This window comes from Arachis duranensis, chromosome 8, assembly GCF_000817695.3.
Source record: "Arachis duranensis cultivar V14167 chromosome 8, aradu.V14167.gnm2.J7QH, whole genome shotgun sequence".
In the NCBI taxonomy this organism is placed as follows: Eukaryota; Viridiplantae; Streptophyta; class Magnoliopsida; order Fabales; family Fabaceae; genus Arachis; species Arachis duranensis.
In genome coordinates, this window is record NC_029779.3 from 49,904,317 (window position 1) to 49,927,671 (window position 23,355).

Below are 23,355 nucleotides of genomic sequence, written 5' to 3' on the forward strand. Positions count from 1 at the left end.
GCCCCGCAGACATTTATACCCTTAAGGATTTGAAAATATATTTAAGTCCCTAACTTTCTCAAAATTTGGATATATCGATCCATGAGTCTAATTTGTCGTATTTTAAAAATTTTTCTACATGTGCATCTGTATATCGGCCAGACTAATACAATAGAAGTTATGTTTGATTTTTTCGTTAAGTCTACCATACCTAAGTGAACAGAGGGATCGATGTGTTTAGATTTTGAGAAGGTCAGGGACTTAAATATATTTTCAGATCGTTGGGGATTTAAATGTTCACAGATCAAAAGGTCAATGACCTATTTGTCCTTTTCTCTAGAAAAAAATCGAAAGCCATAAGTAGGGTGGTTCTCTAAGTTTCCTAAACTTAACAAAAACTCTATCTAAATTCCTCCATCATCCGCTGATGGTTGGATTTTTGACGGTTTAGAATTTCACAAATGAATTCTTGTTGCAAGTATAGTTTCTAAACCAACAATAATACTTTCATACAAAAGATTGTTTGTCACAAGTAACAAACCCCTAAAATTAATAACCGAAGTATTCAAACCTTGGGTCGTTCTCCCTAGGAATTGTAATGAAGTATTTTGTTATTAGTTGTGATGTGTTTTGGGGTTTTGGATAAGAAACATGAAAAGTAGTCAACAAAGGAATTAGATAACTCAAGTGTCACTAATTACTCTACCTAGGCCAAGAGGAACAAAATCTATACTATATCTAGAAGAGGCATTTCAACAAACACATAAAAGGCAATAAAAGTAAACAACATAAATTGCAAGAATTAAAGGGAGATCTAACTACGAATGCAAGAGATCAACAATAGAAAAGTAAAGAAGAATAATTATTATGAATTACCTCTTATTGAATTGAAAGAAAATGGAAGGAACAATAGTAGATCTACAACAAAATATAAGAACAACATAAAGGAAATTACAATAAAAGAATGAAAGAAGAATGAATGTAGCAACAAAGAATTGAGAGATAGAAGTGGAAGAAAGCAAAGATTAAAACCTAGATCTAAGAACTAATCCTAATCCTAATTCTAATCCTAGAGAGAAGTGAGAGCTTCTCTCTCTAGAAACTAACTAAAAGCTAAACTAAAACTAATTGGTAACTAACTTGTGTTTCCCTCTTCATTCCTTGGGTTAAATAGCATCAGAAATGAGTTGGATTGGGCCCACAAGGCTTTAGAATTCGCTGGCCACGTTTTGCTTTAAGTGAATCAGGTGGTAACAACGGCGCGTGCGCGTACTATGCGCGTGCGCACCACCATACGTGTAGCAACTATGGCAAATCTTATATCGTTTCGAAGCCCCGGATGTTAGCTTTTTAACCCAACTAGAACCGCATCATTTGGACCTCTGTAGCTCAAGTTATGGTCGTTTAAGTGCGAAGAGGTCGGCTTGACAGCTTTTGCGTTTCCTTTATTTCTTCATGATTTCTCTATTTCTACATGCTTTTCCTTCATTCCCTTGGTCCAATCCTTGCCTCCTAAATATGAAATCACTTAGCAAACATATCAAGGCATCTAATAGAATCAAAGAGAATTAGATTTAGCTATTTTAAGTCCTAAAAAGCATGTTTTCACTCTTAAGCACAATTAAAGGAGAATATACAAAACCATGCTATTTCATTGAATAAATGTGGGTAAAAGGTGATAAAATCCCCTAAATCAAGCACAAGATAAACTCTACAAATGGGGTTTATCATCCGCCTTCTTCCAAATTCTCTAATTCCAGTGGAAATACACAGACTGACAAATAGACAATGGCAAACACAATTAGAGTATAACTGTATAAGTAATGCAGGTAGCAAGTATAACAATTAGGTATACTAAATCATAAAGACACTCCCAATTAATGCACAAACAAGCAAATTAATCATATTCACATGATGTATGCATGTCCTATAGCTGATGAGTCTCATCTGTCGGTTATAAGGCCAACCTGACATGTTCGGTAGCTAACGCCAGACAGAACACCACAACATGGAATAGGTATTACTCGTCTCTCCATGTCGGTATTTCACCCAACCCAGAATAGGTATTACTCGTCTACTCAAGTAGGTGCCTCAAATCATAACCAGAGTAGGAATTACTCGTCTATCTACAGGCCATGACTCGGATAGGAATTACTCGTCTATCCTCAAAATTACATCTCGAATAGGAATTGCTCATCTACCCTCACAGTCATAACTCGACATCTCAAAATAATTAATAATTAAACTCAATTCTAATCATTAACCATATCTCAATATCCCCAAATTCAAAATCATAGCTTAGATAGGAATTACTCGTCCATCCTCACAATCACAACTTATCACTATCACTTCAATCATTATTAATATAGCCTTTGTTTATAATAATCTCAACACTCCGCACTTCTCATTCATAATCATCACATCTCAAACTCTCTTCACTCCCAAGTCAATAAGCCTTCATAGCTTGATCCCTCCACTATGTTTACAACTAATATTTAGGATCTAAAAAAGTGAAAATATAGGTTTGGAAGTTCAAAATTATGTTTTAAATCACAAACTCATTTTGCTGATTCCAGGGTTCCGCGTACGCATGGACAATCTCGCGTTCGCGGGGGTGCTTTTCCCTTACTCGCGTACGCGGGACATCCAACGTAACCCGAACAGAATTCCCGCTCCGCATGTGAGGCTCGCGTACGCAAGTTATAAAGAGTTGGCAAAAATTGTGAGTGTTGTAGAATTTCAGCTTTACACACCAAACTTCCGACGCACATAACTTTTTCATTTGAAATAATTTTTCCTTCATTCTTCAAAAGGCGTAAACTTCACGGGCCTAATTTTCATATAAAACAAGTTTGGAAAGTTAGATGGTCCAAAAACCGAGTTATGACTCGCCAAAGTTTGGCCAAAATTCAATTTTTTTTCAAAAATATCAACCTCTATTTTTACGAAGTTTTCCAACTCAAAACCAACAATCCAAGTTTTTAACCAATACAAAACAAGCTAAATTCAATCTCAGCCTTCTCATACATTTCACAACCCACCAATATACTTACTCATCAAATTCAACCCCTAAAAGCTCATAATCAAACATAATTCCATACTCAAACATTAAAATAGTATCATTATTTATTTAATACATCATCTCATCAACCTTCCATCACACTCATATTATTAACCAACACAACATAACTTATAATCATCTTATAATTAATTCTCAACATTCACATTCTCAATTTCGACAATTCAAAATCACACAGTACATTTTAATTCACTAATCAATCATCAACATGTCAACAACCATTATTATTCGATATTCATCAAACACCTAATCCATCACATACCAACTCAATTACCCTTCATACCCAATTCATATACCACTCACGCATTTCAACAATAATCTATTCCGTTCAACTTACCCGGTCACGGCCCCCGGACCAGTTTCCTCATCAATCATCTTTCATAACTCTATCATATTCACATACATATATCAATTCTCAAATTTATTGTACACATATACATATTAGTTCCCTAATCACCTCAGCAACCAAACATTCAATCCAACTTATCCTATAGTTATCTAGTCTAAGTTTTCACATACATTACATATTATATACGAGAAACCAAAATCATATCTCGACCGATTTCGTCGTAAAACCCAGAGACACTTCATGATCAACGTTCCTCAAGAGTCCACAACCCCAAAACCTTTCTGAACAAAATTTTCAGCCGCCAAGGTCCAACAATCCAGCTCCCAACATCATCAACATACTCCAATTCAATATTTATTCAATCTAATTCTATAACATAACACTATAATCAACATTCAAGCTATCTAAATCACTAATCAACAAGAGGTTTGACCTCTTTACCTTACTCATGCTTCAATTGAACAAAACTCGCTAATTTTCGTGAGTTAATTCGAACCTAAAACACCAAAATTATATAAATTCTTAATTCCAACACTTTTCAAATTCAAAACTGAGAAGGAATGATTTGGGTAAGAAAAATAAATTCCTTACCAAATTATTTTATGAATTTTGAGACGAATGCGTGGTCACTGACGACTCGTCAATCGGAGCTTCGGATTGAAAGTTATGAAGAGTAGAAGATTAGAGCAAGAGTTTGCATATTTTCCCCTCCTTCCATGAGTTTCCCAGCGTGTTTCCCAAATGTGGGAGGGAAGAAGAGCTGAAGCTCTTCCTATACATGTTGTAGGGTTGGGCCTTAGGTCTGGTTCGTTTGGTTTAGTCTGTTCGATCCAGTTTGGATCCAAATTTTTAAAATTAGTGTTAAATTTTATATTTTAAATATTTCTATCGTTCTAATTTATCAACTTTAATTTTCTAATTCTTGTAAATAATAATTAACTTATTGGTTAACTATTCATTAATTTTTGCGGGTTTTACATGTTACACCCAAATTTGATATAAATATAGAAAAATATTTCCTCTAATACTACATTTTTTTTTCTTATTTCTTTCTTTCTTTTAGTCGAATGAATATAAGTTCATCATCTTTCAAGTAATTTTACAGCATTATGTGTTTCTTCTTCTTCTTTGTTTGATTTTTTTGTTTTTATTCTTGTTATGAGAGTAAAATAAAGAGAAACTTAAAGATGAATAAGAAAAAAAAGAAGAAAAAGATGGTGATGATGATGAAAAAAGAAGAAGCAGCAGTAGATGAGGATGAGAAAGAGGAAGAATTTTGAATTATGCAGAGCTTATCAGCATACACACATCGAAAATTCTTAAACAATACACTCAAATATCTTCGCGTTACACCCAAATATCTTCGTGTTACACCCAAATTTGCTGCAATTACAGAAAAATATTTCCTCTAATGCTATATTTTTTTCTTCTTTTTTTTCTTATTTCTTTCTTTCTTTTAGTTGAATGAATGTAAGTTCATCATCTTTCAAGTAATTTTATACCATTATGTGTTTCTTCTTCTTTGTTTGATTTTTTTTTATTCTTGTTAATAGAGTAAAACAAGAAAAAACTTAAGAAGATAAAATAAGAAAAAAAAAGAGGATGATGATGATGAAAAAGAAGAAGAAGAAGATGCAGCAGAAGATGAGGAAGAGGGAGAAGAAGAGTTTTGAATTATGCAGAACTTATCAACACACATATACCGAAAATTCTTAAACAATACACTCAAATATCTTCGCGTTACACCCAAATATCTTCGTGTTACATCCAAATTTACTGCAAATATAGAAAAATATTTTCTTTAATGCAGAATTTTTACATTACATTCAATTCAAACCATCAACAATGAACAACAATTTTCACAAACAAAAACATTATTCACTTTTAGAATCATAAACTACTAACGAAAATATTAACTAGAATCGAACCACACCTCACCAATTTGATTGGATTCAAAACAATAATCAATTTCGTTTTTGTTTAATTGACAATCTGAACTTGAATTATTCATTATCTTTAACAACGAGATAACTGATGACAGAAGAAACGGAGAAAAAGAAAAGAGGAGAAGAAATTCCAATAAAAAAAAAAAGAGGAAGAGTAAATAACGGCACAAAAAAAATGTGCACACGTGAATATAAATAATTTATATAGATTTGTTTTAAAAAATGACTTATATATAAAAAATAATATTATTCACTTTTTTCTTACTAATTAAATATTGGTCAAATTTTAATAAAACATATACTAAAATTTTAGTAAATATTTTTCTTTCATGATACTTGCCTTTTAGCATATGATACCAAGATTCTGTTTTTAAAGCATCCACTAATTAACGAAACATTCCGAACAAGGAGTGAGGAAACGAAGCAGAGACCTCGTATTTTTCGAAGGCAATAAACATTTCTGAATTTTGACGGACATAGCGTAAGATAAGCAAGTACACACAAACACAGCCAGCTCAACCCAATCATCCACTCCCCCTCTTTCTGCCATTCCAAACGAAAAGAAGACTACGAACTCCTCTGCTTGTTTCAGATCTTCCCTCACTGTTTTGTTCTTTTCATTCTCTGCACAGAGGGTTGTTCCTTTCCTTTCTCCATCTTCGACCAACTGCCCAATCATCAAGTCTTAAACTTGATTTTGTAAGGTAAGGTCCCACCCACGATTTATTTGTCATAATCATTATTCACTAGTAACCTTGGCTTTATGTAAAATAAATTTGTTGATTATCTCATTATTGTTTTTGTTGCATGATCATTCTCTTTAAATTTTAAAATGAAATAAGCACTTACTGTCTTCTGAATTAACCAACCTTGGTGTTGAAAAATAGCTTTCTCTAAGAGGGCTTCTTAGCAGTTAGAGCATTTCACGTTTGATGCGTGCATTAATGTATTTCAATGGAACAATGTAGCGACTCATGTCGGTTTGGAGATAATAAAGATCCATCATGGTTACAAAAGGGAACCCGGGAGACAACAGAAACAATAAGGGTCCCATGCCTGTTTTCACGGTAGTTGGCTTGTGTGCTTTCTTCTATATATTAGGCGTATGGCAGCGGAGTGGTTTTGGAAAGGGAGACAGCATAGCGGTGGCAATTAACAGAGAAACGGATTGCAGTGTTCTGAGTGATCTTAGCTATGAATCCCATCGCGATGGTGAAGCTGGAGCGCCTGATGCTCCTGAAGGAGGAGTCAAGGAGTTCAAGCCATGTGATGATCAATACATTGATTATACTCCTTGTCATGATCAAAGACGAGCAATGACATTCCCCCGCGAAAATATGATGTATAGAGAAAGGCATTGTCCTCCTCAAGAAGAAAAACTTTATTGTCTCATACCAGCTCCTAGAGGATATGCAACCCCATTTCCATGGCCCAAGAGCCGTGATTATGTTCCCTATGCGAATGCCCCTTACAAGAGCTTGACAGTGGAGAAGGCTGTGCAAAACTGGATACAATATGAAGGAAATGTTTTCAGGTTTCCTGGTGGAGGCACACAGTTTCCCCAAGGAGCTGATGCTTATATTGATGAACTAGCATCTGTTATTCCACTCGACAATGGCATGGTTAGAACTGCTTTAGATACTGGTTGTGGGGTGAGTCGACATTCCTTGTTCTGTTTTATTCTTGCATTTCTCATCTACATCATGTTGGAATGAAGGAATTCTAAGTTTTCACTTAATAATTAATTATAAGCTTTTATCTTGGTTCCTTCTACTTCTAAATGCTTCTTCCATGCAAAATTTTGAGCTCCTATACTATATGTGCAGTAGGTGTTATATCCTAGCTCATTTGATGGTTATTGGTGATGGTAGGTTGCTAGTTGGGGGGCATACCTGTTTAAGAAAAATGTTGTTACAATGTCAATTGCACCAAGGGACTCTCATGAAGCACAAGTGCAATTTGCTTTAGAAAGAGGTGTTCCGGCTATCATTGGCGTTCTTGGAACCATCATGTTGCCTTTCCCTTCTGGATCATTTGACATGGCACATTGTTCTCGCTGTTTGATTCCATGGGGTGGAAATGGTAAGATAACTACCATGTCTCTGACACGGGACAATAAACATTTCTTTTGGTTCACCTAATAAATCTCATGCTATCACTTAAGGAAATGATTCCACAGGCGATCAGGGCTTCTATAGATGAAAGATATATTTTTTTTAATGAGACATTCATGCATTACATGTTTCAAAACTCTATATTTCATGACTACTTTCGTTTTTGCTGAGACATATGTTTAATTTGAAATTAACAATTTAAAGGTTAGCTTGTAGGATACGTTATTTGATCACATTGACCTCAACCTAAGATAACTTCAAGTACGAAAACTATGTCCTATTTATTTATTTATGATAAGATGATGATCTTCAAATCATTGTTATCCTTACTAGATTATTGTATCTTTCTTCTTTGAATTCATTGTTTTTTTTTTTCATGTTTTCTTATTTATTGTTCAATGGTTCATTAAAAGAAGCAAAGTTCATAAAATTATTTGAATTCAAAAAAATTGTTAGATGGTATATATATGAAGGAGGTTGATCGAGTTCTCAGACCTGGTGGTTACTGGATCCTTTCTGGCCCTCCAATCAGCTGGAGGAATAGCTACCGAGCATGGCAGCGTCCTGAAGATGAGCTTGAGGAGGAGCAAAAGCAGATTGAGGATATTGCTAAACTTCTTTGTTGGGAAAAGAGACATGAGAAGGGTGAAATCGCTATATGGAGAAAAAGATTAAATACTGATGAATGCACTGAACAAGAAGCTCAATCTTCAACATGTGATGCTACAAATGCCAGTGATGTCTGGTATTTTTCTGTCTCATTTCATTTCATCAATCTTTTTTCCCTTCTCTTTCTCTTCCATGGATTACTTATTTCCAATTTGATGATTTATGTTCAGACAATTAGATACACCATTTTTTGTGTTTACTCAGAAGGAAAATATGTATTACAATACAAATAAGAGGACTACTATGTTGATTATGGTTACCATGCCTATTGCCTAAGATACTAGAGGACCATCTTCTTATCACCTATGGCAACACCTCAAGAAATCGCTTATAACCAACACCTCTTGTCCATACGTTATGAATATTTACAATTTGATTCCCCGGCTGCATTTTCTATTCTAAGTTATTAATCCCAAGCTTATTTCCTAAGGCTTGTGTTTCGAAGAATACAAGGAGTTTGGATTTATGTTTCTTTTTTATGTTGAACAAGTTTTTGAAATGTATTTTATATTTATTTGCAAGAACTATTTCCTGGCTGGTAAATGGCATCTTTCAAGATAATTAAGTAGTTGAGAAGCAATGCAAGGCCTTTCAAGAGATTTTATATGTGTAGATCTCTAGCATAGTGTTAGTCCCCTAACTTGAACGAGGTAGGACTATGGTTGTAATCTTAATCTGAAAGCTCTGACACTGTGTAGGTACAAAAAGATGGAAAATTGTATAACTCCTACTAAAACTAATGGTTCGTGGAAGCCATTCCCAGAGAGACTCAATGCTATTCCTTCCAGAATAACAAGTGGATCTGTTCCTGGTCTATCTGTAGAGATATTTGTGGATGATAATCGATCATGGAAGAAGCATGTAAACGCTTATAAGCGGGTCAACAAAATCATTGACTCGGGAAGGTATCGCAACATAATGGACATGAATGCTGGTCTGGGGAGTTTTGCTGCTGCCATGGACTCTCCGAAATTATGGGTTATGAATGTTGTGCCTACAATCGCAGAGAAAGCTAACCTTGGTGTTATATTTGAGCGTGGATTGATTGGCATTTATCACGATTGGTAACTTATTTGTTGAGGTGTCCTTTTCTTTTTTTTTTTCCACTTTCTAGTTAAATTAGCGAAGTAACTATTTTTCAACTAATAACAACTATTTTTTTTTTGGAGTATCCATTTACTCTAAATCATAAATCTAAAATTTTAAACCGTAAACACTGAATTCTAGCTCTAAACTCTTCAAAAAGTGAGAATTAATATTGACTAATCAGAAGTTATCTTATTTCCTATACTTATTTTTTACTTTCTGTCCCTGCAAATTCTATTTATTGTAGTGGTTTTATACTATAGATAGTCTATGTTGAGTCTTGCTAGCTTATCACTAGTTATGCTTTTTATACCGTGTGAATTGGAAACGGAGGGGATGATAAAAAAAAAAAACCTTGTTCAGTTTGATAATTTTTCTATTTTCTGCCAGGTGCGAAGCCTTCTCCACATATCCCAGGACCTATGACCTAATCCATGCAAATGCTGTTTTCAGCTTATACAAGAATGAGTAAATTGTTTTTCATTGCAATTTACACACACACACGCACACACATATATGCAAATAGCACTAGCAGCCAAAGTAGTTCATACAATGAATACAGGTGGAGACATGTGAGTCAAGTTCTGGTTTTGCCTGACTCAAACCATGAATACAGGTGCGGCGCAGAAGACATTTTATTGGAGATTGATCGTATATTACGGCCTGAAGGAGCTGTAATAATTCGAGATGATGTTGGCGTGCTAATGCGGGTGAAGAGAATTGTGAGAGGAATGAGGTGGAAAACGAGAATGGTGGATAATGAGGATGGTCCATTGGTTTCAGAGAAGGTTTTGTTTGCAGTCAAGCAGTATTGGGTTGCAGGTGACAACAGTACAAGCTCACTGTGATTAACGTAAGCATTAAGCAGAGTTATTGGAATGGAACAATCGTTTCCAAACACACTTCTAATTGCATGTACTTTGGAGTTTGTCTAGCTGGGTGAGAGCTTGGAGACATGAAATTGCCTGGTGCCGAAGATATTAGTGGCCGTATGTTTAATTTTTTTAAATTGCAGAGTGAATAAGTGAGCAAAAACATAATAATTAGTGAATGCGTTGAGTGTAATTAGCGAGAGAAAACCGTTAGTTAGGTTTTTTGTTTGTTTGTAATTTGGTTTTGTTTGTATGAATGTAATTTTTACCATCATAAAAAGGGTTAACTACCAATTAAATGCTATCAACAAAACGGCTCATAAATGATTCGAAAATGGAATAAAAATAATCAATAATTATTATATGTTGTAAGTGACAAAAAAAAATGTATTTAGTAAACAGTTCATCCAATTAATCTGAATTTTTGTGACAATATTTGAATAAATATTTAAGTGTAAGAAAAAGAATTCGAAGTAAAATTTGATCTTTTAATTTTTTTTATTTTTAAAAAATATGTGACAATTTATAATATTTTTTTAAAAAAATTGTTGTGTTTTTAATTTTTTCAAAAATTTATTTATCGTTAGCATTTTTTGTGATTTTTTTTGTCAGCAATATAAACTTCCAGATTTAATAGTTTACTCTCGTAAAAAAAAAGTTGCAATTTTCTCATTTAGTCCTATTATTGCCATTATTATCTTAAATTATAGTCTTCAAATCTACTTTTTTTGGTTCTTTCCTTGACAAGATTGTATTGTAAATTACATGAATTAGAGTCCCTGCCCAAGGTAGCAGCTATGGAGTGTGGATCTTCTTAGTTTCGAATTTCGATCCCTTTCCCAGTGAGCACCATGTTCACTCCAAGCCACCATTGATGGATCCTGTGATTTAGGCTATCTCATGCAAGGAGAGCGTGAACGGTTTCAATTTCTGAGTGTCTCTAATGACTAATGCCATTAGCGTAACTGCATAAGTGTAATATTTGTTAGAAACTTTGAATGGTTTAAAAATACAACTGTAGTCGATAAATTATCTACGTTGTATGATTATTGTTATTCAATTTTTCTTATCTGTTGTCTTATTATTTTTTATTAATTTCTTTAACTTTGTTTATCCAATATTCCAATTTAAACTTTAGACCTTGTATTTATTTTTTCTTTTTTTATCCTTTGATTTTGAAGGGTTGTACTTTTTTAAATTATAGATAAATAACAAGTTATATTTGTTATGTATTAAGTCACCTAAACTCAACTCTCCTGACTAGTTACTAAAATGTGATATTAAATAGTCACAAAAAAATGTGATATTAAAAAAGTATTTTTGAGGAATTATTAAGAAGAGATTGTGATGAGATAGCTTTTATGATAAATATAGTATTTTGATCTTAAATAGATAATTAAAATAAATATTTATAAATTCCTCTTTATCATATGGTTGATGGTCTTCAAGGGGCGTAGAGGAATATGTTCCGAGTTTGGTGTTTTTAAAAGAAATATAAATTGATTCTTAACTTTTTAGTCCCTAGATGTATAAGTTTTTGAGAATTTAAAATATATTTAAGTTTTGGAGTTTAATTTGTCTCATTTTAAAAAAAAATTTATGTGTGTTTCTGTATCAACTAGATTAGTACAATGAAAATTGCATTTGATTTTTGTAAACATGAGAAATTGATATATTTATATTTTAAAAATATAAAAAATTTAAATATATTTTCAAATTCTAAAAGACTTAAATATTCATAGATCAAAAAGTCAAGGATTTGTATATTTTTTTTTTTTAAAAAAGCAATTTTCATATTATGTGATCATGTTACATTTAGTTGATTTACTATTATCATTAATGAACAAGATATAAGATCCAATTGTTAGGTTTAAGGATAATCGTCAATAAAGTGATTTTGTAATAATAGTATATTCATAACCCTTTAGTTTTAACTTTTAAGTCTTGATTGTTACGAGTCTCTCTTATGTATAATATTTATTTTGAAAATAAATTTTTTCATCATCTTAATGTATATGATTGTTGTTCTTAAATATTTTTTTTTCCTAAAACTAAGGATTTTTTTATCTTTTTCTTTTATCTATTTTATCTCTTTTATATGTGATTAACAATAATTAATTATAAATTTGACAACAAAAATATACATAATGTATTTTCTAATTACAATTGAAATAAAATTAATAATAAAAATGTGTCACGTAATACTCTCTCATTTTTACTAAATTATATTCGTGTAACTATATCAGGCTCAATAAGTATAGATAATGCAACAACAAAGATTAGGTTGTTGGGCATAATCCTTTTACTGAAATCATTCAATCCTTTTCAATTGATTGGATTCGCTTGAAAATAGAGTCAATTGCTCATCTCGAGAGCAGCAGTAACATCATTTCAAGATTTTTCTTTCTTCTGTTAGACATGATTCATTATTTTTAAAATCGTTTTCATTGCTTCAGAGATTCACTAAATTAATTGAAACACTTGACGATTTATGCTCAAATATTCGAGGTCCGACAATGGTATAGGCTTGGCCAAAATTTTCAGGAAACTTTCTTTAACCTTTTGTGGAGACGAACAACTGGCTAATAACTTAAGAAAAGCAATAGTCTTTTTGAATCAGAACTACTATTTCAGACGCCACACTTGAGAATGCAGAGTTCAGAGTGGAGAGACTCCACCACATACTAAAGAAACACTAGGGTTACACCCAAATCCATTGAAATTTTAAAAGCAAAGTTCATTTCAATTGAAAAGATGGAAAGGGTGGTGACACGATCGCATATTGGAAAGATCAGCCCATCCATGCTTAAACGTGTTCTGTCTTAGTAACAAGAAACCAAAAAGAGAAACCTCAATCCATGTATGCAATACAAGAAACATATTTCAGTCATCACCATGTCAAACACGAGTAGGCTTCCAGACAAATCGAATTGGTCATCGCTATAAGTTTGCATTCTTGCTGGATTTTTTACTCATCAATTCATTCTAGATCAATAACTTAAGGGACTGCAAGGTTTATTACTTCATGAAACTGCAATCCAAGTCAAGTAGTCGGTGAATTGCAACCCACTAGTCATATTGTCATAGCTTTTATTTCAATAAATATAGAGAACTAATTCTTAATTAGCCAGCCATTTTTTTGTTGTTGTTATCTTTTAACTCTCATATTTTGGAAGGTTTAGGTTTTAGAAATTAGGACTTAAGGTTTAGGATTGAATATTGAAGATATAGGATTCAGAAGTTAAGATAAAAAAAAAAAGTAATTTGAAAAAAGTTGGCTCCTTAAACTCTTTCATTTTATCTCCTGGACAAAGTTTTCCCCAAAGAAGGGACTCTTAATAGTTAATACTATTCAATGTAAAGAATGATTTTTGTAGCCGGGGCAGAGGCATGCTCAATAATCAGTCAACAGTACTACAGTAGTCTAAGTTTGGACAGATCAATTATATAAACCTTCAAAACTGAAAGATATTATAGTGAGAGAACAGGAAATCAAGGAAGGAAAATGATCTGTTTAGAGCTTGATATGATTTGAAGAATGGTGAACTGAGCCACATCACCGTTACAAGTATTAGAAACAAGCATGGGAATCGGAAATGACAATAATATGAACAAAAAGCAGATGATCGATTTGTCTATAAAATAGTGGCAGTGGAAGAAGTCAGCTACAAATTGGGCATACCACTAAGCCATTCTCATTGCAATGAGCACACTTGATGACAACTGTCCTCCCCTTGTGGCCTTCTTCCTTGAGGAGCACCGCTGTCTTGCAGCTGCCGTTGCACCGGAAACAGGGCAAGAACCTCATGTCCCCACAGCCGTCACACACAGCACCCATCTTCTTCCTCGGAAGGCCTTCCAACAGCTCCCCCAGCAGCCCCTCCTCCGCCGCCCTCAGCATCTCCTCGGCGCCACCCACATAGAAGCCCTTGACGAACACCCTGGGAGGCACCGTTTCCTCCCTCTCCTTCCCCTTCAGAAGGTCCCTCAGCTCCTGCTTGAAGCCGCTGTCCATGGACACGTCACGCTCGCAGAAGGACACCCCGAAGGCCTCGAAAGCCGTCCTAACAGCGCAGCAGGCCTCGAAGGTGCTCCTCACTCCCCTCAAGGTGGTGGTGTAGATCACCACTCTGTTCTCGCCGCTGGGAGGGCATATCCTCTCGAAGGGGTCCAGGTTCTCTTTCTTAGAGGAGGGTTTGGGTTTGGGTTTTGGGGGAGGGAGTGGGAGTGGAGAGAAGCGGAAGCTGTCGGCGTCGAGGCCTTCCATCAGCTCCCAGGAGTTGATGACCTCTGGAGGTTCGGACAGGGTGGAAGGGGTGGTGGTGGAGGAGGGTGGGTCAAGAGTGAGGAGGCCATAGGTGGTGGATGTGAGGGACACGATGTGGTGGCCAACGCCGAGTGCGGAGGTACCCAGCTGGGCGAAGTCGTCTTCATGGTTGAGGAGGTTTGAAGATACGCATCCCATTTCACTTTTTCAAACTTTGAATGACGGATTTTGGAGGGAGAACAAAACTGAGCTCACTTCGGGACTTGGGACTTGGGACAGGGACTACTCTCCTCTCACAAGTTTATTCTTTAATTTCCTTTTTCTCGAAAAAAAATTTTGTATGCTCTTTCTTCTTTTTCTCTTTTAACATTAATATCATATTATCATTTGGTTCTTTTTCCTTGTGGGATTCAATTTTGAAACGGTTGCCTGTTGGTGGCCCCGTGGAATTCAAGCGCAGAATAAGAAATTAATGGCATTACTGTACTGAATTGGAAACTCCGCTTTCGTGGACGCTTTTGCCAAATGCCAACTCAAAAGAGTGGTTCTCTCTCTTCGTGACCGTCTTTAGTTTCTCCATCTCCGCTTCTTTACTCATTTCATTTCACATACTTTTATTGTTTTGGAAAAAACAAAAATAGTTGTATACGATTATGTAGGATTAAAGATTTTTTAGTCTAAAATTTTACACGATTGATATAAAAAATAATTATTTTTACTAATATAATGTTATATAATTGAATATTAAATATACATATAAAGTTACTTTATACTAACATGTATTAAAATTAAATTCCTTTATTATTTTAACAATTGTTATTGTACTCCACCTTACAAAATTGGAAATAATATTCTATACCTCGACCACGTCAGCCACGCAGAGAAAACAAGCAATCAACGGATAAACATGATAACAACCACTACTCAAGAATCTCAACTAAAATTGAGATCCACTCCAATAGATCGCAAAACGAAATTAAATCTAAATCTATAAAATAACAGCACCTAAATCAAATGACCACGGTGATAACAAATCATACACATACAAGCTTCTCGTTCTTATATTGAAATATTCTCTACTAACTTGAGCGTCGGAGTCCTTTTTGTAAGTACTCCGCCCGGTTCGTGTTCAAGTAAGGAGTCTCCCGTTGCAGGACGAACCATCTCCTCCAGCAACACTCGGAATCCGACCTATAGCGCGGAGACGTGTATCCTTGTCAGAACATTTGGCGCCCACCGTGGGGCCCCACCACCTCACTTTGTTTTTCATTTTTCTTTCGAGCTTACAACACTGCATTGGCCCTGTATCTTCTCTTTTCAGGGATCATGACGGACCGGTCAGCAACGCCTTCGACCAATCCAACCAATGCCGAACTATTAGCTGCGAATGCCACCTTGCTTGCGAAAAACCAGCGAATGGCCGAGCTGTTGGAGGCCATGCAGAACAACGACGAACAGAAAACCAACAAGAAAGTAAATACTGACCAACATGAGGAGCACCAGTCGGAATCAAACGCAAAGACGGGGGAAACCAACTCCAAAGCAACAAGACGACGAACAAACCCCTTTTCAGAAGAAATAATGAGCTTTAAAATGCCCAAAGGCTTTACACTCCCAATGACTCTAACGCCGTACAAGGGGATCGGAGATCCTAAAATCCATGTTACAAAATTTGAATCAATGATGTTTCTCAATAGTGACTCCGATCCCATCTTGTGCCGATATTTTCCTACCTTTTTATATGGAGCTGCTTTATTATGGTTTTCTAACTTGCCTGCAGGATCAATAACAAGCTTTGACGAGTTTGCCAAATTGTTCATAAACTACTTCGCAGCATCTAAAATCTACGTACGAGACTCGGATTACCTCAGCACAATCAAACAAGAACAACACAAAAGCTTAAAGGAGTACATGATGCGATTCACAGAAGCTGCTATGCAAATCCCCGACCTTAACCCTGAAGTACAGCTGCACGCCATCAAAAGCGGTCTCCGCCCCAAAAAAATTCAGGAGGCAATTGCAGTGGCAAGACTGAAGACCCTGGAAGAATTCTGAGAAAAAGCACAGGGCCAGATTGAAATCGAAGAGCTAAGGGAGGCCCGAAGAGGTGAAAAGCCGACCAAAAAAGATGAAGAAAGGTCCCACCAGCCCACAAGCAAAGACCTCAAAAAGCCATTAAAACTAGCACCGAAGTTTGATTCATACACAAAATTTAACACAAAAAGGGAGGATATAATCAAGGAGATTCTACACAACAAACTGATTAAGCCACCAGTCAGAGCAGGGTCGTATCAAGATCAGAAATACGTGGACAAGAGTAAACATTGTGCGTTCCACCAAAAGTTCGAGCATACAACAGACGAGTGTGTGGTGGCAAAAGATCTGCTAGAAAGGCTAGCGAGATAAGGGCTTCTAGACAAGTATATCTCGTCGAGAAAACAACGAGAAACAAAAAGAGAAAGCAGGCGACAACAGGTTGAAGTACCCCGTCCAAGGGGATAATTAACTACATTTCAGGTGGCTTTGCTGGTGGTGGAACTACTACTTCGGCAAGAAAAAGAAGTTATAGAGCAATGATGACAATGGAAGGCTCACGACCAGAACGACAGCCATCAATTCCGACCTCCCACATCGGCTTCAGCACAGCCGACTTTAAAACAACTTGTCCGAATTTAGATGATCCAGTTGTCATCTCAATTCACATGGGAGAACTGACAGTAAAAAAGGTCCTGCTGGACCCAGGAAGTAGTGCCGACGTGTTGTTCTACTCAACTTTCAAAAAGATGCACTTCAGCGACAACGCACTACAACCCTCGCCCGGAGAATTAGTAGGGTTCTCCGGGGAAAAGGTATCGGTATCAGGGTACATTTGGCTGAGAACAACAATTGGAGAGCCTCCAAATAGCAAAACACTAGACATCCAATTTCTAGTGGTTGATTGTCCTTAGCCCTTATAATATCATCCTAGGGCGTCCATCATTAAATGCCTTTGGAGCTATTGTTTCGACTGTTCATCTTTGTGTGAAATTTCCTTTGCAGGATAACCTAGTAGGGACAGTATACGCCGACCATAAGGAGGCGAGACAGTACTACAACGCAAGCCTCAAAACAACAAAGAAGGAGGAAACAACTCGGGTACACACAGTATACAACTCGGAGAACATACCAACACTGGCCGAACTAGACCCTCGAAGTGACAACAGTCATCCCACACCAACAGACGACCTAGAAAATGTACAATTAGGCCAAGATGAGCAATTTACTAACATAGGATCCGCATTCATTGCATGACAAAAGGACGACCTCATCATGCTCCTAAAGACAAATGCCGACCTTTTTGCATGGACACCAGCGAATATGCCTGGCATCGATCTTAACTTTATCTGCCACAAGTTGGTAGTCATCCCCAATTCCCGACCTATACGACAAAAGAAGAGAAACCTGGGAGACAAAAGGATAAAGGCAGCCAAATCAGAGACCAAAAAGCTCCTGGAGGCAGGGTTTATCCGAGAACTACGATTTTCAGCATGGCTAGCAAACGTCGTCATGGTACGAAAAAGCTCGGGAAGGTGGCGCATGTGCGTAGACTTTACCGACTTGAATAAAGCATGCCCTAAGGATTGCTATCCGCTCCCCAACATAGACAGACTAGTAGACGACACCTCAGGCTTCCCAGTACTCAGCTTCATGGATGCATATTCAGGTTACAATCAAATTCTCATGCACCCGGGAGACGAGGAAAAAATGGCATTTGTCACCGATCAAGGAAACTACTGTTACAAGGTCATGCCCTTTGGGCTAAAAAACGCAGGAGCAACGTACCAACGGCTAATGGACAAAGTCTTCAAGGAACAAATCTGAAAAAAATATTGAAATATATGTAGATGACATGGTGGTAAAATAAGCCTCAGAAGAACAGCACAAAAATGATCTGAACGAGATATTCACACAGCTCAGAAAGCATAATATGAGATTAAATCTAGAAAATGCGCATTCGGAGTATAAGGAGGAAAATTCCTCGGCTTCTTACTAACTAACAGAGGGATAGAGGTGAATCCCGAAAAATGCCTTGCAGTAATCAACATGCAATCTCCTCGGAATAAGAAGGAGGTGCAACAACTCACAGGTTGGTTAGCAGCTCTCTCTCGCTTCTTGCCGGCAGCAGCAGAAAAATCATATCACTTTTTCAATACCTTAAAGAAGTCGGATTGATTCAACTGGACGGAGAAATGTGAAGAAGCTTTCAAAAAATTCAAAAATACTTTAGGATCACCACTTATATTGAAAAAACCAGAACGAGGTAAGCCACTACACCTATTCCTTTCAATTTCAGCTAATGCAATCAATTCAGTACTTGTAATAGATAATGACAAATAACAACACCCGGTGTACTTTGTAAGTAAAGTCCTACAGGGTGCTGAGACGAGATACCCAACGATAGAAAAATTAGCATTTGGGTTAATCATCACAGCTCGGAGGTTGCGGCATTATTTCTAAGGATACCAAAATTATAGTTCGGACCAATCAACCGCTACGCCAAATCTTAGCAAAACCCGACCTGGCAGGAAGACTTACGAAATGGTCGATTGAACTCTCAGAATTCGACATTTCTTATCAATCAAGAGGATCCCCTAAGGCCCAAGCACTTGCCGATTTCATTTCAGAGTTCACAAATGCAGTAGAACCAGAATCATGGGAATTATACGTAGATGGAGCATCCAATGACAACGGATGCGGAGCAGGTATACTACTAAGAGACAAAAAGGGTGTATATGCAGAACAATCAATCAAATTCATGTTCCAAGCAACAAATAACCAGGCTGAGTATGAGGCGCTACTGTCAGGACAAAAACTGGCAAAAGAGATTCAGGTGCCGAACTTGCAGGTATACTGCGATTCCTTACTCGTAGTACAACAGCTAACAGGTAACTTCCAAACTAAAAATCCCCTCTTAGAGAAATATTTACATATTTTCCAAAACATGATAAGAAACTTTCAAAAATTTGAAATAACACACATACCACGAGAACAAAATAGTAGGGCAGATATACTATCAAAGCTAGCGACCCATAGAGAGGATCAACAATCAGAAAATCTGGTACATCTTACACTAACAAAACCTAGCCTAGATATGCAGTATATCTTAAATATATCACAGGGAGAAGATTGGCGGACTCCCATAATACACTACCTGAAGACAGGGATAGCACCAGGAGGTGATCCGAGGTCTTTCAAAAGAAAAGCATCTCATTTTACCCTAATAGGGGACGAGCTATACAAATGTGGCCTCTCTCGACCCCTACTTAAATGTCTTGCAGGAGAAAACACAAGAACAGTGATAGATGAAGTCTACGAAGGTATCTGCAGACATCACGTCGGAAGCAGAAGCCTAACATAAAAAATCTTGCGCGTAGGTTATTACTGGCCGACTTTAAGATCGGAATGTATAAACAAAGTTCGAAAATGTGAAGCATGTCAAAAGTGCTCGCCATTAATACACAGTCCAGCCGAAGCATTGCACATAACTAACGCCAGCTGGCCGTTCCACAAATGGGGCATGGACATCCTCGGACCGTTCCCCATATCACCAGGACAGGTAAAGTTCCTTTTGGTAGCCATCAATTATTTCACAAAGTGGATAGAAGTACAGCCACTCGCAAAAATAACCTCGGACAAGGTACAAAAGTTTATTTGGAAATTTATCATTTGTAGATATGGTTTACCAAGAGAAATTGTTTTTGATAGCGGTAGGCAGTTTACTGATAAAAAAATCACCACTTTCTTAACTAACATGAACATTAGACACCATTTTTCCTCTGTCAAGCACCCACAAATTAATGGGCTTGCAGAGGCTGCTAATAAAGTAATTTTGTAGGCTTTTAAGAAGAAACTGACCGAAGCTAAAGGCCGCTGGGCCGAACTCATACCAGAAATATTGTGGAGCTATAACACAACACCACAATCCACAACAAAGGAGAGCCCTTTCCGTTTGGTGTATGGAGCTGAATGCATGATTCCTTTAGAACTTGGCCAAGGCTCAACCCGGATCGAACATTTCAATGAGAACAATAACAAACAAGCTCGGTGCGCTGAGCTTGATGTCATTGACGAAGAACGCCATCTCACAGAGCTAAGGCAAAGATCAATGCAACTAGCCATGAAACGTCAGTACGACAAGAAATTCAGACGAAGAACACTCGAAGAAGGAGACCTAGTTCTCAGACAACTAGAAGACTTCTGAAAACCACCAGGCCATGGAAAATTAGCGCAAATATGAGAAGGACCTTTCCGAATCGCTAAAGTAGTCGGCAAGGGAGCTTATCGCTTAGAAACATTGAATGGAACGGCCTTGCCAAACACATGGAATATCTCGTCACTCAAATACTACTATAGTTGATCACACTACTGTAATAAGTAGGGTGGCTAGGTACTCTTTTTCCTAACCACGAGGTTTTTTCCTAAGGAGGGTTTACTCGGGTAGGTTTTAACGAGGCCGACCATCCTACAAACCTTAAACATAAGGAACAATTTCAAATGCCATATATTCATTACACTATCCATTTATATCTCTACAAAAACTACGAATCAGCAAACATCAAAGTTGAAATCATAAAACATGTACCAAAACAAACCCGAGACATAAGCTCGGAATAACAGTCAACAAAGTCGGAAACTAAAACCGACATTAGTATCTCCAAAATACAAAATACAAATTCCATCTACTTCATAATACAGACATTCAAAGAGGTGGTGGAACATTTTCATCATGGTCCTCGCCAGCCTCGTCCTGAACAAGCTTTCCGTTAATAACAATTTTCGTCACATCAAGTTGACGAATGTCGAACTCAGGAGCAAATAGCGAAAACTGAGAAACAGCTCGGTCAAATCCCGAGGTAAACATTTTAATACCTTGATCCTCAAGCTCGTGAATACAAGCAGTCATCTCTCCTTTGGTCTTATCATTCTCTCTTATCTCGGCTTGAAGGGATCTGATCTGATCCTGAAGACGAGTAAATTCTCGTTCCTTCTCGTTCAACTTCGAAGCAACATCAATAGCGGCATCCTCTTTCTCCTTCATCTTAGCAGCCAAGTCAATGATAACTCCTTCCTTCTCCTTAACTAAACGCTCCAAAGCAGCAAACTTATCAGCATCAACCTGTTCGGCTCTGAGCAGCTCAGTGGTACGACCAACACACAATAGACGAGCAGCAACAACCTGGCGATAACAAACGTTACAAAAAAAAAGAAGAAAAAAAAGAAGGAAAGAAAAGGAGGCGAAAGAGAGTTTACTTGAACGTATTTTCCTAAAGCAACCCAGCACGGCGAGTGAGTACCATATCTCCAGGATATTGCGAAGCTCTATCAGAGAGCTCAGTTAGGGGAAATTGATCACTCCACAAAGAATGAGCATTCGCCCCAGGGATGAAACCATGAAGCTTGCGTTGATGGTCAAAAACAGATGATGAGACCTCGATAGCAGCCTTACCCTCCGCAGAAAGCACTTCTAATGAATCATCAGGCATATCCCTTTTTCTCTTTGAAGACACCGGTTGCGCAGCCGAAAAAGCAGCACCATCCTCACCAGCCTTGGGAAGCGCAGAAGCACTCGCACCTTTCTCCTTTTTCCTATCAAGGAAAGATTGAAGCCAAGACGAAGTCAGATGCGGAAGACGTCCTCCTGCGAACAAACACAAAACAAAGCAACATCAGTCTTCAAATGCCAAATTAACACTAAAAATACACATGTTTATTACCTATATAATTCCGCAACCCCTCCCCATCATTATCTTTTTCAAAACCCAACATCTTAGAGATCGAAAAGCATTCACCAGCAGCAAAATTCTTTACTAAAAAGTCAATAACGAAGTCCTCCTCTTCAGTCTTATAGGCCTCAAGAACTTGCATAGGCTCAGAACACCAGTAAAGCGGATATCTCTCTATCAGCTCGTCGTCGAGATAAAAAGGGTATTCCATTTCCACAGAACGGACTTTCACGAATAGGGATTTAAAGTTCTTAAAAGAAGATTTGTAAAGAAGAAATAAAGAACGCCCGAGAAAACTACTCAAACAAACCCATAAACCCTTCCGAACCCCCTTACATTGAAACAAAGAAAAGAAAACCCCAAGAGAAGGGGGATATTCAAGAAAATCCATCAAGCACTGATACGCTTTTAGAAATGCCCAAGAATTTTGGTGAGTTGGGAAGGAGCGCAGTTGAGTTAGGTTAATACGTCACATTCAAAAGAGGTAAAGGGAAACCTAACATGCAGTTCAAAGAAGTAAGGGGTATATATATAAAAATACTCCCAATCCCCTCTGCGCTCACAAACCCTATCCTCACTCGAGCAAGGGAGAAGTTCGATAGCAATGTCAAAGTCATTATTCGTCAATTTTATAGTGCGAAGCTCCCGAAGAGAGTCAGAACTACAGTACGAGAAAGCACGAGTTTTTACATCCTCATGAACCCAGTGGTAAAAATAATATTTTCTAACCTCAACAACCTTTTGCTTCTCCTTCGACTTTTCCCTCTCCATCATAGACTACAATTTCGACAAAAAACAGAGAAAGAGTAGAAGATGGAGGAAACGAAAAAAAGGAAAAATCTAACCTTTGGAAGTCATTTTGCAGTCAAAATTAGAGTAAAAAGAGTGACTTTTCGAAGAAATCCCAAGAGGCAGGAATGATAAAAACCTATTACAACCCACTAACTAAGTGGGAAAACAAAAAACAGAAACCGCTAAGTAACCAATGGTTAAAATCGGTTCAGTTACAGTCATTAAATGAAATAATGACAGCACGTTTTCCTAAAATTATGGGGAAACAACTCTTTTAAACTAATTAGTTAATCAACTTCTTTTTGAAAATGCAGTTTACAGGAATAAAGCAAACGAAGCGTTGAGTTTGGGGCTCCCTAGACCAAAAGCCGAGATATAGGCTATCTTAAAGCTCAACTTGCTAAACAACGAAACACCCGAGCAAGTCAAGCTTGGGGGC

At 37.0% G+C, this 23,355-nt stretch overlaps 3 protein-coding genes across 5 annotated transcripts; 2 read left to right on the forward strand and 1 right to left on the reverse strand.

Moving 5' to 3' along the window:
- The first annotated feature begins 5,738 nt into the window (after positions 1-5,738).
- On the forward strand, positions 5,739-10,395 carry LOC107463628 (probable methyltransferase PMT2). 3 transcript variants are annotated; one of them, XR_002367076.2, is made up of 7 exons: positions 5,739-6,057; positions 6,322-7,005; positions 7,225-7,435; positions 7,924-8,212; positions 8,835-9,217; positions 9,613-9,690; positions 9,839-9,898. XR_002367076.2 is itself a non-coding variant. In XM_016082454.3 (7 exons), the coding sequence occupies exons 2-7, from the start codon at positions 6,358-6,360 to the stop codon at positions 10,068-10,070; spliced, it is 1,824 nt and encodes a 607-aa protein (XP_015937940.1). In that variant the 5' UTR covers positions 5,739-6,057; positions 6,322-6,357; the 3' UTR covers positions 10,071-10,395. The 3 variants fall into 3 exon arrangements, 2 of the variants coding, with proteins under 2 accessions (XP_015937940.1, XP_052108453.1); XM_016082454.3 differs by having other exon boundaries at positions 8,835-9,200; positions 9,839-10,395; XM_052252493.1 differs by lacking the exon at positions 9,839-9,898 and having other exon boundaries at positions 9,613-9,750.
- Positions 10,396-13,621: 3,226 nt separating this feature from the next.
- Positions 13,622-14,689, reverse strand: LOC107463478 (uncharacterized protein At5g39865). Its single transcript, XM_016082271.3, has one exon. The coding sequence runs from the start codon at positions 14,557-14,559 to the stop codon at positions 13,756-13,758; it is 804 nt and encodes a 267-aa protein (XP_015937757.1). The 5' UTR covers positions 14,560-14,689; the 3' UTR covers positions 13,622-13,755.
- A 998-nt stretch (positions 14,690-15,687) lies between these two features.
- LOC107463468 (uncharacterized) lies at positions 15,688-16,416 on the forward strand. The gene has a single exon (XM_016082263.1). It carries the CDS (start codon positions 15,688-15,690, stop codon positions 16,414-16,416), a length of 729 nt encoding a protein of 242 aa, XP_015937749.1.
- Positions 16,417-23,355: the final 6,939 nt, after the last annotated feature.